Below are 17,322 nucleotides of genomic sequence, written 5' to 3' on the forward strand. Positions count from 1 at the left end.
TGATACAAAGGGAAGCAGCAATAGCTTGCAGAGCAAATCCAATGCTTTGCTCAATTTAGTTTCAGGAAAGGGAACCCAGTCCCATGTCTAATTTCCCAGTTGCTAATAAAAGGGAGTAGGGGGACATTGATTAACTTATCAAAACATCATAATTTGAAAATGCATGAAATGAAACCTAATTTGGAGGAAGTTAGAAGATGCCAGATAGAATACCATGTATAATATTTTCATATATTGTCTCCAAGCTAATTCATTTCATGCACACACACACACACACACACACACACAAACAGTGTTATCCTATCATCACCAGAATACCTCATTAGCAAACCAACAATACTTAGGGTTTACTTAGACTGAACACTGTGTAGAAAACGTAGGCTTTATATGCACGTAAAAGATAAAGGGAAGGCAGTTTTGAAACATGAAATAAAAACACTTAAGAGGACAACACTCGTTTTAGTAATCTTAACTAGAAAGAACAATTAGTTCTTTTTCCTTTCTTCCTTCCTCCTTTCCTTCCATAAATACACACTGAATACTTACATGTTCCAGGCAATTTTCAGAACTGATTAAGTAACAGCAAACAAAATTGACAAGGTCTGTACTCTCATAATTCTTATGTTGTTCTGGGTAAACCCAATGATAAACAAGTACATAAAGAAGTTCATTTCAAACGGTAGTGCTATAAAGAAAATAAAACTGAAAAGTCATACTGTTATAAAATAGGTATGAATAAATAAGTACAGTTGAAAATAAGATAGTGTAGGAGAGAGTACACATCCTTAAATAGAATGGTCAGAGGTCATTCTGAGTGTTGACATTTTAGCTAAGACTTGAATGATAAGAATGTGACTATCTTAGGGAAAGCATTGTTGGCAGATCAAACGGCAAATGAAAAGACCTAAAGGAAAGAGAGAATGGCTGAAGGAGAAGGAAACTAGGCTGTCTGGTGTATGATAAAAGGAGAAGTAGTAGGAGAGGAGATGAAAATTAAATGGTACCAGATCATTAGCCTTTAGAGGTCCTGTGAGAAGTTGGGTTTTATTCTCAACATAAGTGAAATTATTGGGTGATTTTAAGCAAAATAATGGTGTGGTCTGGTTTATATTTTAGCAGATAACTTTATTATGTGATACATGAATTTTAGAGGGAAGCAGTACCACAGAAACCATTTAGGAATCTATCATATAGTCCAGGAGAGAGAAGGGTAATTCAAATCAATTAACCCATTTCCTTTGAACAGGTTTTTTTTGTTCATTATAAACTTCCTGTAATGCAAGGAGTTTTGTAGTGATCAGTGACAACTAAAAGAACTGCTCTGAATTTGTAAGTATGGATCAGTGAATTAAAATGAAGGAAAGATCTATTTCTTCAAAGTCACATTGCTTTATGACATTTCTAATGAAAAGGAACTACAAACAGGAAATGAATTCTGGAAGGACAAAAAAAATAGATAACTTACCATTTTTGGCTTTGCAGGATCTATTGTCTGGCTGCATTATGTAGCCCTCCACACAACTACAAGCATAGGATCCATATGTATTTACGCAGGACTGGCTGCATGTACCATAAATAGCACATTCATCTTGATCTAAAAGGAAAATTAGCATCATTTCTAAGGAGATATATTGTTGGGTACTTTATTCCCCCTGAAGAATATATATACATTTTTTCCCCAAACTTTGGAAATAGGCTTTTTTTTTTTTAAGAAAGAGCCAACTCCAACATATCTTTTCAAAACCACAGAATCTGAACATAAAATTCATTATTATTTTAAGAGTTACGGACAAGATCAAGCTTAAGATAAAGTCATTTACTTTAAAGGAAAATTTATTTGCATTTTTGATGGCCAGGCTAAAAGTCCTTGGCTATTTGTGCAAAGGCATTACATGCACTCTGATGAATATTTGTTCAAGAGTTCTACTGTTTATAAATCTGGTTTTTTCAGTATTTTAACAAAGAACTAGTCTGGAAACACAATTTTCAATGAACACATTAAATGAAAGTTCTGGGCCAAGATATGTAAACTACCCTCACTAAATCAAAAGGAGGAAACTTAAATATTCATCAAAAAGAAAATTTTTATCTTATTTTTTTATTTTAATATCTATGGCCCTCCTCCTATTTCTTTACTCCTTACACTCCCAATACTTTTTTCCTCTAGCACTTGTCCAAACCTCTATACACAGCAGATACTTAATGATTGTTCACCAACCAGACAAATTAAAAAAAAAAAAAATCTGTCAGTTAATAATTTAGACAAATGTGTATTCAGTCTGTCCTGTGTACCAAGCACTATACTAATCCCTTAAGAAACTAAAACTGATAAAACATGGTTTCAAATGTTGAAACAAGTCTAGTGAAATAAGAATCTCATTTCTATGCATTTCCTTATAACAAAGGCATTCTAGTTATGATAGAAACAGAGAGAGGTAAATGAACCTTCTTGGAATTGAAGGGAGGATGTTAAGTGACGGCTTCATACTGAGCTGAGATTAAAGGATGATTTAGATTTCCTCAGACTAAATAAAAATGGATCAGATGGAAGGAGGTATTGCAGTTAAACAAAACAGCATGTGAAAAATCATTGGGATGACACAGTAGGGATTTCAAACAATTTTAAGTAGTCAAGTGGAATAAGGGTAAAGGCTTCCCTGGTGGCTCAGAGGATAAAGTGTCTGCCTGCAATGTAGGAGACCTGGGTTCCATCCCTGGGTTGGGAAGATCCCCTGGAGAAGGAAATAGCAACCCACTAAAGTATTCTTGCCTGGAGAATCCCATGGACAGAGGAGCCTGGTGAGCTACAGTCCACGGGCTCGCAAAGAGTTGGATACGACTGAGCAACTTCACACAATATTGGGAAAACAGTCTGGGGATGAGACAATGAAGTTATTTGCATGCTAAAGTGCTATAACCATATAGGCATTGGTGAAACATTAATTATAGGAGTTTTATGATCTACTTTGTAATTTAAAACTAAATAAAATCATATGAAAAATGGATTAATCAATATAGAGAAAGAATCCTAGAAAATTACCTATGTGCTAATTTCATATAACAAATTGTGTTTAGAAGTCATAATAGTTTGAACTATAGTGGCAGTAACAATGGAGAAGAGGGAATAGACTCAAATGTTTTAAGAAATAAAAAAGACAACATGTGAAGACTAGATTGGATATGTTGGAAGTGAATGATGGTTTAATTTATAAGAAATATAGATTTGATATCCCCCTTAGGGTATACCATGGTTTCTCTGGTTGCTCAGAGTAAAAATCCACCTGCCAGTGTAGGAGACTCAGGTCCAATCCCTGGGTTGGGAAGATCCCCTGGAGAAGGAAATGGCAACCCACTCCAGTATTCTTACTCAGAGAATTTCATGGACAGAGGAGCCTGTCAGGTTACTGTCCATGGGATAGCAAAGAGACAGACATAACTGAGCATGCACTCACACACTTTAGAGGATATCATGGGAGGAAATACTAAATTTGATTTGGATGTGTTTAATTTGAGACGTCTGCAGAGTATCCTTGAGTAAATGTTAATGCTATGCTATGCTATGCTATGCTAAGTCACTTCAGTCGCGTCCGACTCTGTGTGACCCCATAGTCAGCAGCCCACCAGGCTCCCCCGTCCCTGGGATTCTCCAGGCAAGAACACTGGAGTGGGTTGCCATTTCCTTCTCCAGTGCATGAAAGTGAAAAGTGAAAGTGAAGTCGCTCAGTCGGGTCGGACTCTTAGCGACCCCATGGACTGCAGCCTACCAGGCTCCTCCGTCCATGGGATTTTCCAGGCAAGAGTACTGGAGTGGGGTGCCATTGCCTTCTCCGGTAAATGTTAATAAGTAGTTGGAAATATGGGACCAGTAAATAATACAAGATGAGATTGGTCTTGGAGTTTCAGAGAATCAATAGCATATGGATAATAGATCTAAAAAATAGTAGAGACTTGATCCCACATAGAGAAAGGTAAGTCAGAAAATGGGTATAGAAAAATCCTGAAGGATACCAATATTAAAAAGGCAGGCAAGCAAGAGAAATCCATGAACCTCCTCTGAAGAGTAGATTAAACTGCCTGGGTATAATAAGATTATCTATTTGGTCTTTGTTCTCAGTTTCTGGCAGTTTCTAAACCTTGTAATTTTCTGAGTTATACAAAGTAGGTTTTGTAATTATAATGCTGCTGCTTCTACTAAGTCACTTCAGTCGTGTCCGATTCTGTGCAACCCCATAAATGGCAGCCCACCAGGCTTCCCCATCCGTGGGATTTTGCAGGCAAGAGTACTGGAGTGGGGTGCCATTGCCTTCTCCAGTAATTATAATGAGGCCTTCTGAAATACTCTCAAATCTAAACTAATGAGGTAACTCAGGGTGGGACCATTAGGTAATCTCAGAATGGGACTGGCCATCAGAAAGACCAAAAAAGTGATCAGAGGATAGAACTCTCAATCCCATCCTCTGACCCCAATCAAAGAAAGGAGTTTACTAAGGAAAAGCAAAAGAAAAAATTCCTGAGTAGTTAAGGAACATTTAAATTGAGAAACTAAGTCTGATGTACATTACAAAGCAATGAGCCTCTAAGATAAGAATACCTGGGCTCTGGAGATCTGCATTTTAGTTCCAAACTATTTTACTAAAAAGAGGTGCAGACTTAAGTAAATCACTTAATTTTTCTGGGTCTGTTCTCATTTTGTCACTAGGAGTTTAAAAAATATTCTCTGAGGATTTTTCTAATTTTAAGATTATGTTTTTAAGGTAAAAGTTAAAATATTAAAGCAGAGGTTTAAAGTAATGAGCAAAGCACCAATTTCTTTGGAAAATATTCTTTTTATAAGTGTTGCTGACAATCTAGATATTCTTCAATTTTATACATAGATTCTATATTCCATGTTTTCCTTATATAGATTTTGTATACCATATAAGTTTTTATATTGTGGATACACACACACACACATACATAAATATATAAATATAATAGAGCTCTTTAGAATGGAGAAATAACCTAAAATAGTTCAATATGTCTGAATAGAGTCATTTTAGGAACTAAACATTTGGTGTACAACATTTATGAAGGCAAAAATTAAAACATTAAATATATAAATATTTGATGTTAATTATTATTCAGTTCAGTCGCTCAGTCATGTCCGACTCTTTGCAACCCCTTGGACTGTAGCATCCCAGGCTTCCCTGTCCATCACCAACTCCCAGAGCTTGCTCAAACTCATGTCCATCAAGTTGGTGATGCCATCTAACCATCTCATCCTCCATTGTCCCCTTCTCCTGATTTCAGTCTTTCCCAACATCAGGGTCTTTTCTAATGAGTCAGTTCTTCATATCAGATGGCCAAAGTATTGAAGCTTCAGCTTCAGCATCAGTCCTTCCAATGAATATTCAGGACTGATTTCCTTATTTCATTATTATTGCTAATGGTCAAACACCAGTCACCGGAATTCTAATGGGAAAGTTGAAAGAACATTACAAGATTATTATTAACCTAAATTGGTTAATAACAGATTACTACACTGCAACTATATAACAGGTATAAAATATTGAGAAGGTTAAAATAATTAAATTCAAAGTTTTAGTGACTAAAACATACCCCATGTTGATATGTCCAATGTTTGACATTACTGCAATATGAATTGAAAATTTATATCATTGTATGAGGAATCTAAAATATGGCAAAAATGAACTTATCTAGAAAACCGAAACACACTAACACACATAAAGAATAGATTTGTGGTTGCTAAGGCAGAGGGGCAAAGGGAAACAGATGGACTGGGAGGGAGTTTGGGGTTGGTAGATGCAAAGTATTACATTTAGAATGGATAAACAAAAAGGTCCTGCTGTATAGCATAGGGAATTATGTTCAAGAAACTATGATAAACCATAATGAAAAAGAATATATAAAATAATCTATATATGTGTATAACTGAGTCACTTTGCTGTATAGCAGAAATTTGTATAATATTTTAATCAACCATACCTCAAATTTAAAAAAAAGAAAAGAAAATTGACTTTATAAAGGCTTATCTAATGTTTACATATGTGGTTTTGAGGGAAGAGCTAACTTTTAACTCTCAAAAAAACAAACAAAAAAGTGAACATAAATACTATGTGGAACACATGGTAAGTGTGCAAAGATATTTTATCAAATTTCTGCTAACTAAGACTCTGTTAAAATAAAACTTAATAGAATAACATGTCATAGTTACCTTTACAACTTCTTCCATCTTCTTTTATTTCAAATCCATCCTCACAGTAGCACATTGTACTATTTCTGACCATAGCACATTTATGCTGACAATTCAACTGCTGGCAATTGGGCAACAGTTCTGTGGAGGAAAAACAAAGATATTATGTCTTTATAACTATGCACACATGTATACTATTTAAATTTAAATGTTAATATTTACACAGTGCATACTGTAATAATAAAGCTTTGATAGATTTCCTAGAAAGTTTCTGTACTGGTTTACAAAACAATATTGATTCCCCCCAAAATATTCTGGATTGCATTTGTTCAAAGTACTGTCAATAAAATTTTAGATCAATCTGTTCAGTCTTTCACTTTCCCCCTTATTACATATGTTCAAAGTCACAAATCCTTTCAAATTCTGGTAAATTAAATTATTTCAAGAGGAAAAATGTCAACTCAGTGGTTTTTCACCATTTATGCCTTTCCTATCTGATATATCCATTGATTTTCTATCTTTTGTGGCTTTGTTTTGATTTAGTAATCCATGTATAACCTTCAGAGCAATCAATGTGAGTATATTCCATTTCAATAATTTATCTTTCACTGGTAGCAAAATATTAAACACTGGACATAATATATTTCATTATATCTAAATCTTTTCAGAAAAAATATGTCATTGAAACCAAAGTTAACAAAACCTCAGAGCAAATTATGATTCAATATGATACAAAACAGAGATGAACTGACAGACATGTTAATTGCACAAATAATTTCTAACATCAATAAGTTTGCTAAACTAGAAAAAGTATATGGATAGAATATATGACTGACTGTGGTGTCTGAAAATAGGGATATTAATGGATTGTTGCAATTTCTTTTTTTTTTTTCCAAATAGGGGGAAAAATAAAGTTTTTAATGATTCAAAATAAATATCTGCCACAGACTTAGCTGGTGTTTCAGAAATATTATAAATTTTGATAAAAATACATGAAAACCCCAATGTGAAAAGAATAGCTAGAACATTCAAACCTGAACATTTGCTATTTTACTAAAAATTAATTATCTATAGTATTAACCCCATTGCTTTTCAACTTTTATACAATTATTTTAGGCAGCACCACTTCTTAAAAATTTAAAGCTCCTTCTTAACAGTCACTTGCAAATGATGATCTTGTTTCCTATTTTCCTGAGAAAATCGAAGCTATCAACAGAAAATTTCCACAGATATATGTTGCACATTGTCTTTCTTGCTTTTCAAATCTGGTTCGACTCATAATTAAAGCTCCAACCATAATTCCTGTGCACAAATCCCTGCCCCTTTCACTTACTCAGGGATCAGTTCAGTCTTTCTCAATTTCCTCTCTTAATCATTTTTAAAATTTGTATTAGATCAAACTAAAGCCTCCATCTCTTTTTGTCAATTAAATTTCACTGGAACATAATCACAGTCATTTGTTTACACATTGCCTATGTCTACTTTTACAAACAGAGCTAAATTAGTTGGCTTAGTTGAGTCATTGGCCTCCCAAATCTAAAATATTAATATTTGCCATATTCCTTTACAGACTGTTTTCTAACCTTTGTATTCTCATTTTCAGCATCAAACATAATTTTATTAAAAACAAAAAAAGCTTGATCTCACTTCCTCTACTAGTCACTGTTGCCCAATTTCTCTGTCCCACTTTATAATAAAAATTTACAAAATAATCCATACTCACTGCCTCTCCTTCCTCTTTGTTTCAATCTTAAGCCCACTCCATCAAGCTTTTGTCTCCATTGCTCTAGAGACTGCTCATACATAAGTATCCGATGACCTTGATGTTGATAAGTACAATGGCCTTTTCTCAGTCCTCAACTTACTTGACCTATGAGCAGCACTTCACACTGTTAACGACTCCTTCCTGCTACACAGTCATCACTTTGCTTCCAGGTCCTGGTTTTCCTATTTCACAGCCTCTTTTTTACAGTTCCACATTTTCCTCTCAACTTCTTAAGGCTGAAGTACTCTGGGGTAGAAACCTGGTTCTTTTTCTCTTGCCTAACAATATGCTACTAGTAAATTCATCAGTTATCATAGTTTCCCCTCTAACTGGAACATACTCCAATCCCACAGCTTGAAAGCTTTAACTTGTGCCCTCTTTAGTGATTTTCACTGCTATGATTACAACTGAGACTTCAAATCTATTTACCTTTGAGATGAAAGTAAAAGTGAAAGTCACTCAGTTGTGTCCAACTCTTTGCGACCCCATGGACTTCACAGTCCATGGAATCATCCAGGCCAGAGAAAGGAGTGGGTATCCTTTTCTTTCTCCAGGGGATCTTCCCAACCCAGGGATCAAACCTAGGTCTCCAACATTGCAGGTGGATTCTTTACCAGCTGAGCCACAAGTGAAGCTGGTATTCCTTTGAAATACCTGGAACAATTTCTGCTTCCTTTATATAAATTCAACCAATATATGAATCAATTACATCTGATTTTTAGGTTTGAAATTGGGGTCAATGCTAACTATATGCTAATATAAACATTAGCATTTGCATAATGTGCAAAGACCAGTCATTTGGTCTGCAAAATGTTATTAATAAAAATACAGACTGAATGTGTTGTGCTTAGCTGCTCAGTTGTGTCCAACTCTTTGCGACTACATAGACAGTAGCCTGCCAGGCTCATCTGTCCATGGAGATTTTCCAGGAAAGAATAGTAGAGTGTGTAGTCATTCCCTTCTGCATGGGATCTTCCCATCTCAGTAATCAAACCCAGGTCTCCCACATGGCAGATAGATTCTGTACCATCTGAGCTACCAAGGAAACCCATAGAATAAATGGATCTTTAGAAATTATGACATTTTTGTTTTGCATGGTAGTTATTTATATTTTGGTTTCCTCCACCAGCATCTACAGCTATAAATTATAAATTTAAATATATACATGTATATACATACACACACACATATATCAAGTTTTTTAAAACACAAAATCTCTTTGAAACCCTATAAAGTCAAAAATGTAGATATTATTGTAATTTAAAAGTTTCAGATGAGGAAACTTATGGTTGGTAACTAATTTAACATTATACAGTAAATATATGATGGTGATGGTATTCAAAAATTCAAATCAAGATCAAGTTGACTGTAAACAAAGACTATGTTTTCAAATCCCAAAGAAAGGCAGTGCCAAAGAATGCTGAAACTACCACACAATTACACTCATCTCACACGCTAATAAAGTAATACTTAAAATTCTTTAAGCCAGGCTTCAGCAATATGTGAACTCTGAGCTTCCAGATGTTCAAGCTGGTTTTAGAAAAGGCAGAGGAACCAGAGATCAAATTGCCAATATCTGCTGGATCATCGAAAAAGCAAGAGAGTTCCAGAAAAACATCTATTTCTGCTTTATTGACTATGCCAAAGCCTTTGACTGTGTGGATCACAATAAACTGTGGAAAATTCTGAAAGAGATGGGAATACCAGACCACCTGACCTACCTCTGAGAAACCTATATGCAGGTCAGGAAGCAACAGTTACTGGACATGGAACAACAGACTGGTTCCAAGCAGGAAAAGGAGTATGTCTAGGCTGTATATTGTCACCCTTCTTTTTCAACTTATATGCAGAGTACATCATGAGAAACACTGGGTTGGAAGAAGCACAGGCTGGAAGCAAGATTGCCGGGAGGAATATCAATAACCTCAGATACGCAGATGACACCACCCTTATGGCAGAAAGTGAAGAAGAACTAAAGAGCCTCTTGATGAAGGTGAAAGAGGAGAGTGAAAATGTTGGCTTAAAGCTCAACATTCAGAAAACTAAGATCATGACATATGGTCCCTTCACTTCATGGCAAAAAGATAGAGAAACATTGGAAATAGTGACAGACTTTATCTTTCTGGGCTCCAAAATCACCGTAGATGGTGATTGCAGCCATGAAATTAAAAGACGCTAACTCCTTGGAAGGAAAGTTATAATCAACCTAGGCAGCATATTGAAATGCAGAGACATTACTTTATCCACATAGGTCTATCTAGTCAAGGCTATGGTTTTTCCAGTGGTCATGTATGGATGTGAGAGTTGGCCTATAAAGAAAGCTGAGTGCCAAAGAATTGATGCTTTTGAACTGTGGTGTTGGAGAAGACTCTTGAGAGTCCCTTGGACTGCAAGGAGATCCAAACAGTCCATCCTAAAGGAGATCAGTCCCGAACATTCATTGGAAGGACTGATGCTGAAGCTGAAACTCCAGTACTTTGGCCACCTGATGGGAAGAGCTGACTCATTGGAAAAGACCCTGATGCTGGGAAAGACTGAGGGCAGGAGGTAAAGGGGAGGACAGAGGATGAGACGGTTGGATGGCATCACAGACTCAATGGACATGGGTTTGGGTGAACTCTGGGAGTTGGTAATGGACAGGGAGGCCTGGCGTGCTGCGGTTCATGGGGTCACAAAGAGTCGGACATGACTGAGTGACTGAACTGAACTGAATGCTCTCAAAATGTCTCTAATTCCCACTGTAGGATTTGGTGATAGTTGAAACCATGTTTGTTTGTTTGTTTGTTTGTTTGTTTCATTCTAGGTTCAGTAGTGTGCTAGATGTAAGAAGTGTTTCATAATTTGTATAGGATGAATGAACCAATAGCTTAACTTGAGGATGAGAATTAACACTCTCAGATGTCCTTTCTAATCCAATAAATTAAACTATGTTCTGAAGATAGTTAATTTACATCTGTAAGTTAGGTAATTGAGTTGTCAAATCTGGTTTGATTTTGGTGGAATCGGTCTAAAATTGCCTTTACTACATATGCTTCTTTTAGTTCAACAAGAAACATCTTTTCAATGCTAAGGACATCAGCTTGGGTTTCACAGATGCAAAACTGCTTTAGACAAATTAATGACTTACAACATGAGTGTCAAAGTGAGTTGGGTTAGAAGAAAAGCACAACAATGTAGAAAACAACTATAATTCACAGCAGAACAACACATATTCTAAATAAAAATACAAGTGACACTAACTGGAAAGAATAGAATATAAGAAATGGAGGTGGGCGTCTGGAAAAACAGGTTGTGAAAGAAGTGAAATTTAAACTAAAATTTAAAAGATGAATTCAGTAGACAAAATTATGAGCATGTACTCCAGATAAAGCAGACAAAATGAGAATATGTTCTTTTTTTAATAAAAGCATATAAGAGATAAATATAATGATAAATAAGCCTGTATGGCTAAAACATAATATTTGATGTGGAAGGGAATGGGACGGGAACCATTAGTAGTAGTAGTATAGAACGAGATTAATTCTTAGATTAAGTAGAATTTTCTGTTTCAATAGTGGGAAGCAGCAATAGTTGAGGCAGAAGTGATAGTACCCTAACTTGTATTGTTTGAAAGTAGGAGAAAAATGAGTAAAAGATCCAGTGAAGAAAAAAAAAAAGCTATCTAAAAGGCTAGAAATTGGGAGTATGAATTTTTAGACAAATGGGTGGCCAAAAACTTGGTGAAGGCATAATAACACTGAGTTAATAGTACTAATAAAGTGAATTAAGAATATCGGACGGACTGGAAGTTAAGGAGAAACACCAAGTTTGCTTTTGACTGTTTGGTTTAAAATGTTGACAAAAATACTCTAGGGGAGACTTGAGAATTTGAGTCTAAGAAGAAAAGTCTGAACTAGAAATAGAAAATTGGAAGTCACAAGCTATAATTGGTAATTGAAGTCCAAAGAGAAAATAACCATCCCTTTAAAAAAAGAATATTTATGATATAAATCAAACCTAGAAAATTTTTACATGTGAAAGGCAAAATTTTATGTGTCAAAGAAGAGTGAGAATTAAATATATAGATGAAGGAACTAGAATGCTTCATAAAACATGAAGAACAGTCCATGGAATTAGATCAATAAACAATTTTTTTGAGACATACACTTGGATATATATATGTATGTGTGTGTGTGTGTATATGTGTGTGTGTGTGTATGTATATATACATCATGAGAAATGTAGGCTGGATGAAGCACAAACTGGAATCAAGATTGCCGGGAGAAATATCAGTAATCTCAGATATGCAGATGACATCACCCTTGTGGCAGAAAGTGAAGAATTACAGAGCCTCTTGATGAAAGTGAAAGAGGAGAGTGAAAAAGTTGGCTTAAAGCTCAACATTCAGAAAACAAAGATCATGGCATCCGATCCCATCACTTCACGGCAAATAGATGGGGAAACGGTGGAATCAGTGACAGACTTTATCTTTTTGCGCTCCAAAATCACTGCAGATGGTGATTACAGCCATGAAATTAAAAGATGCTTGCTCCTTGGAAGAAATGTTGTGACCAACCTAGACAGCATATTAAAAAGCAGAGACAGTACCTTGCCAACAAAGGTTCATTTAGTCCAAACTATGGTTTTTCCAGTAGTCATGTATGGATGTGAGAGTTGGACTATAAAGAAATCCGAGTGCCAAAGAATTGATGTTTTTGAACTGTGGTGTTGAAGACTCTTGAGAGTCCCTTGGACTGCAAGGAGATGAAACCAGTCATTCATTGGAAGGACAGATGTTGAAGCTGAAACTCCAATGCTTTGGTGACTTGATGTGAAGAACTGACTCATTTGAAAAGACCCTGATGCTGGAAAAGATTGAAGGTGGGAAGAGTAGGGGATGACAGAAGATGAGATGGTTGGATGGCATCATCGACTCTAAGAGTTGGTGATGGACTGGGAAGCCTGGCATGCTTCAGTGCATGGGGTCACAAAGAGTTGGACATGACTGAGCAACTGAACTGAACTGAACTTGGATAAAATCTGAAAACTGCACTGGGCTTCCTAATATGATTAACCAAGACCTTTAAAACGGTTTCAATGGAGCAGAGGGGACAGAGATACATGAAGTAAGAGGTTGAGACAGAAAGAGGGACGGTTTCTCATATAAAATACCAATATTTTATAGGATAAAGAACATGAAGGTAGGGGTATGACCTAATTTATTTAATCTGTACCTGAGGACAGGCATATTAACTCATTGCTTTAAATACATTGTTCTCCACGTAACCATGGGAAATAGATGGGGAAACAGTGGAAACAGTGTCAGACTTTATTTTTCTGGGCTCCAAAATCACTGCAGATGGTGACTGCAGCCATGAAATTAAAAGACGCTTACTCCTTGAAAGGAAAGTTATGACCAACATAGATAGCATATTCAAAAGCAGAAACATTACTTTGCCAACAAAGGTCTGTCTAGTCAAGGCTATGGTTTTTCCTGTGGTCATGTATGGATGTGAGAGTTGGACTATGAAGAAGGCTGAGTGCCGAAGAATTGATGCTTTTGAACTATGGTGTTGGAGAAGACTCTTGAGAGTTCCTTGGACTGCAAGGAGATCCCACCAATCCATTCTAAAGGAGCTCAGCCCTGGGATTTCTTTGGAAGGAATGATGCTAAAGCTGAAACTCTAGTACTTTGGCCACCTCATGTGAAGAGTTGACTCATTGGAAAAGACTCTGATGCTGGGAGGGATTGGGGGCAAGAGGAGAAGGGGATGACAGAGGATGAGATGGCTGGATGGCATCACTGACTCGATGTACGTGAGTCTCAGTGAACTCCGGGAGTTGGTGATGGACAGGGAGGCCTGGCGTGCTGCGATTCATGGAGTCACAAAGAGTCGGACACGACTGAGCAACTGATCTGATCTGATCTGATCTGATTTAGCTCAACTCTTTCTTTACCCTATCTCATTCCAAAGTAAAACATCCATAGAGTATTACTTCCATCTTTTTGTTCTCTCCATTCTTGAAACCCCTCGAGTATGAAGAGGACAATACATGCTACAAGGTTACCAACATGATGACAGTGATGGGGAGAACTGAGGAGAAATAAGAGAAAATGGGTTAAATGCTTATGAAAGATCAAACCCCACACATGCTTTTGAGTATTAGGTGGGAGTCTGATGGTTAAAAATAGCAAAGGAGACAAGGGCAGCTTAGCTTTTTGTTTATTGAAATTTTACTGCATGAGAACTTCTGTATGTATAGAATGATGCTAGGGAAACAATTAAGCAGTGTTTTATATCAGATGAAATGGTAAATATTGACTATTCTAACAGATTGAGAAGAACTATGAAGAGCTAACAATATGAAAAACTAAAATTTAATATTTGGCTTGGCTCCGTGAAAGCAATACTAATTATTGTAATGCTATCTATTTGAACTGCTTACCATTTATGCTTAATTACATTCAACACTGTAATGATTATGTACATAATTAAAAGTGCATCAGATTAATTTTGTTAGAAAGCTTATTTGGGTAGAACAGAAATTTTGTGCTTGGATCATCAATCTTCATAGTGCTTCAAATGAAGCATAGTTATTGGTTCATGCAAGATTATCATTGGTTTGAATCTTAGACTCAAGTAGAAAGATCAGTAGTATCTAAATGAATGAAACATGCAAATCAGAACACAGATATGGAAACATGGTATCTTATCTCTGTTCCCCAGTATTACCATAAAAGAAAAGTATCTTTTTAATTAAATGAGAGGGGCTACTATATAGAAATCCAATCCAGTGCAAATAATGAGGACTCCCCAACAAGGACACACATATTCTGTGATTTAAGGAAATGTTTTTGTGTTTTTTTTTTCAAAACTGTATAGGAGAATATTATAAAATGTGAGTATATTTTCTGTATAAAATACAAATTAACACTTGACATTTAGTAGGTAGCCTTGAGTATATAAGCTTCTAAGCCATTATTTTTTTTTTAATTGGAACATAGTTACTTCATACTGCTGTGTTAGTTTCTGCTGTAAATGAGGTGAATTCGCTATGTGTATACATATGTCCCCTTCCTCTTGAGCCTGCCTCCATTCCCCTCATCCTACCCTTCTAGGTCATCACAAAGCACTACGCTGAGCTCCTTCTACTATACAGAAGCTTCCTGCTATCTATTTTACACATGATACTGTATATATATCAATGCTACTCTTACTCTTTAACTTAAGAATAGATTCAAGAAATAGACTTCTGAATTTGTATTACTAATAAAAAGTAAGAGGAATATAGAAGGATAGACAATTTATACTAAATCTCATTTCTCTTTTACTATTCTTTTTCTTTTCTTCTGTGTGTGGTATCATATCACATACACAGCTTTGGACTCTGGAGCCAAAGGACTGAAGCTCTAACCTCGGTTTAACTAATTTCAGGCTATGCTAGTATGGCAAATATGGTGCCCTAGGAGGTGATAAGTGGTAAAGAATCCACCTGCTAATGCAGGAGATGCAAGAGATGAGGGTTCAATCCCTGGGTCAGGAAGCCCGTGGAGGAGGAAATGGCAACCCACTTTAGTATTCTTGCCTGAGAAATCCCAAGGACAGACAAGCCTGGTGGGCTACATGAGTCACATAGAGTCAGACACAACTGAGGAATAGAGCGCACATTGTGGCAAATAATACCTAATGTTAACCAACCCTGTTTCTCTCCTTCTGGACAAATAAAACGATGAGATTTCCTAGTTGACTTGTTAGGTTGGAACCATATACCTGGTTTCTAGATGATGTAATATGTACAAAATTAGTTTGTGTCACTTCCTAACCTGGCCCCTAAAGGATTTTGACAATTTTTTACTGTCTCTTGACTTGTCAACCCTATGGATGCAGGGAATCCAGTAGAAAACTGGTAGGACCCTGGGATGGCAAGATCCAAAACTTAAAACAGTACACATGGGAAGCATCTATTGATAACCCAACTGGATTGTGGTATCAGTGACAATTTGGATTTTTGTTGCATTAAATGTCTGAGTTAGCAGGGTTGTTATATAATACAATGGTAATGGGCAAGTGACGTAAGCTCTTTATACCTGTTTTTTCTTATCTTTAACATGGGAAAAAATAATAGAAACTACCTCATAGGGTGTTGTGAAGCTTAAATGAGGACAATTCTTAAAATATAGCCTGCCTCATAGGAACTCTTTAAATTATCGTTATTATCTTTATTATCATTTTACCACTCAAGCATAATCATCTATTCAGTACAACAGAATACCTGTCATCAAAATTCTTGTCATAATTTCTATATTTTTCAAGAAATTTGGAAAAATGTTTCACTTTACAATAGATAGATTTTTTTCTTTTGCTCTTTTATTTTTGGGTGTCACATAAAATAGTACTAGTTTTGCCCCTAAATCACTTCTGCATCTTTTGGTATCTTCTGGAGATCTTTTTTTTTTTTTTTTTTTGGTAAATTCTTCTGAAATCATTCCCTGAATGAAAATTATCCAACTCACAAAGAAATATGGCAGAAAACAAAAATTTTTCTATACTGCCTAACTGGTTTCTATAAGATATGAATATTATTCTCTGAAACAATGTATACAGACATCTAATTTGCTACATAAGTATCAACCAATCAACAATCCAGACATGCAATTTTCAGCAAATACTTATGCTAGTCTGCATAGTCTGTTTTTGAGCTTTTTAACAGCACTGGGATTTAGATCACATTTCCACAAATGTACACAGGTTTATGATTTTGGAAACCCATACAAATAAATTTTGCTAACCTGCCTCCAAGTAAAAGTATCAGTAGAGAAAGGTTATTAGAAGTTGGTAAGCAGATGTCACAAGTTATTACTTTTAGAGATTTCTTCCCTCATTTGTTTTGTTTATGTAAATACCTATAAACCAATGTCCAATTGGTATATATGGACAATAATACCTATGTCCAATCCTGTATATGTAGCCACCATATCATCAGTGGATTATGCTGACTGCCTTTATGAACTATAATCAAACAATACACATTGATAATGCATTGGACTTGGTGGGATAGTTAGAACAGAGCTAGGTTTGTGTGCTTCTAGGTTATATGTTCCTTCCTGAACATATAATGACAACTTTTATAAACTCTTTGAAGATACAAAAAGTATAGGCATTTTTCAACATATAAGCCGTTTGAGATATTATTTTATAAAATGGAGTAAACCTTCATTCTCAATTTTAGTAATCAAGTTTCTTCTAGAATTTAGCTTATACAAAAATGCCTTTTAACCCACAATGATAATCATGCTAATGAGAAATAATTTCTTTCCCTATGTAGTACCTTTATAAAATCCATATTTCACTCACTTTTGTACTTGGAAATTGAAAAGTTGACC

The 17,322-nt window shown here is 35.7% G+C and overlaps 1 protein-coding gene across 1 annotated transcript in view; it reads right to left on the minus strand.

Moving 5' to 3' along the window:
* Nucleotides 1-17,322, minus strand: part of LRP1B (LDL receptor related protein 1B) — a 2,178,569-nt gene that overhangs the window by 1,186,654 nt on the left and 974,593 nt on the right. The window contains exons 4-5 of the mRNA XM_086368415.1: nt 6,215-6,334; nt 1,466-1,594 (exon numbers count right to left, since the gene is read on the minus strand). Coding sequence (XP_086224541.1) covers nt 1,466-1,594; nt 6,215-6,334 — 249 coding nt within the window. The remainder of the gene's footprint in view (nt 1-1,465; nt 1,595-6,214; nt 6,335-17,322) is intronic.

This window comes from Bos grunniens, chromosome 2 (assembly GCF_055505025.1).
Source record: "Bos grunniens cultivar Pamir isolate PY7600 chromosome 2, Bosgru_T2T1.0, whole genome shotgun sequence".
Lineage (NCBI taxonomy): Eukaryota > Metazoa > Chordata > Mammalia > Artiodactyla > Bovidae > Bos > Bos grunniens.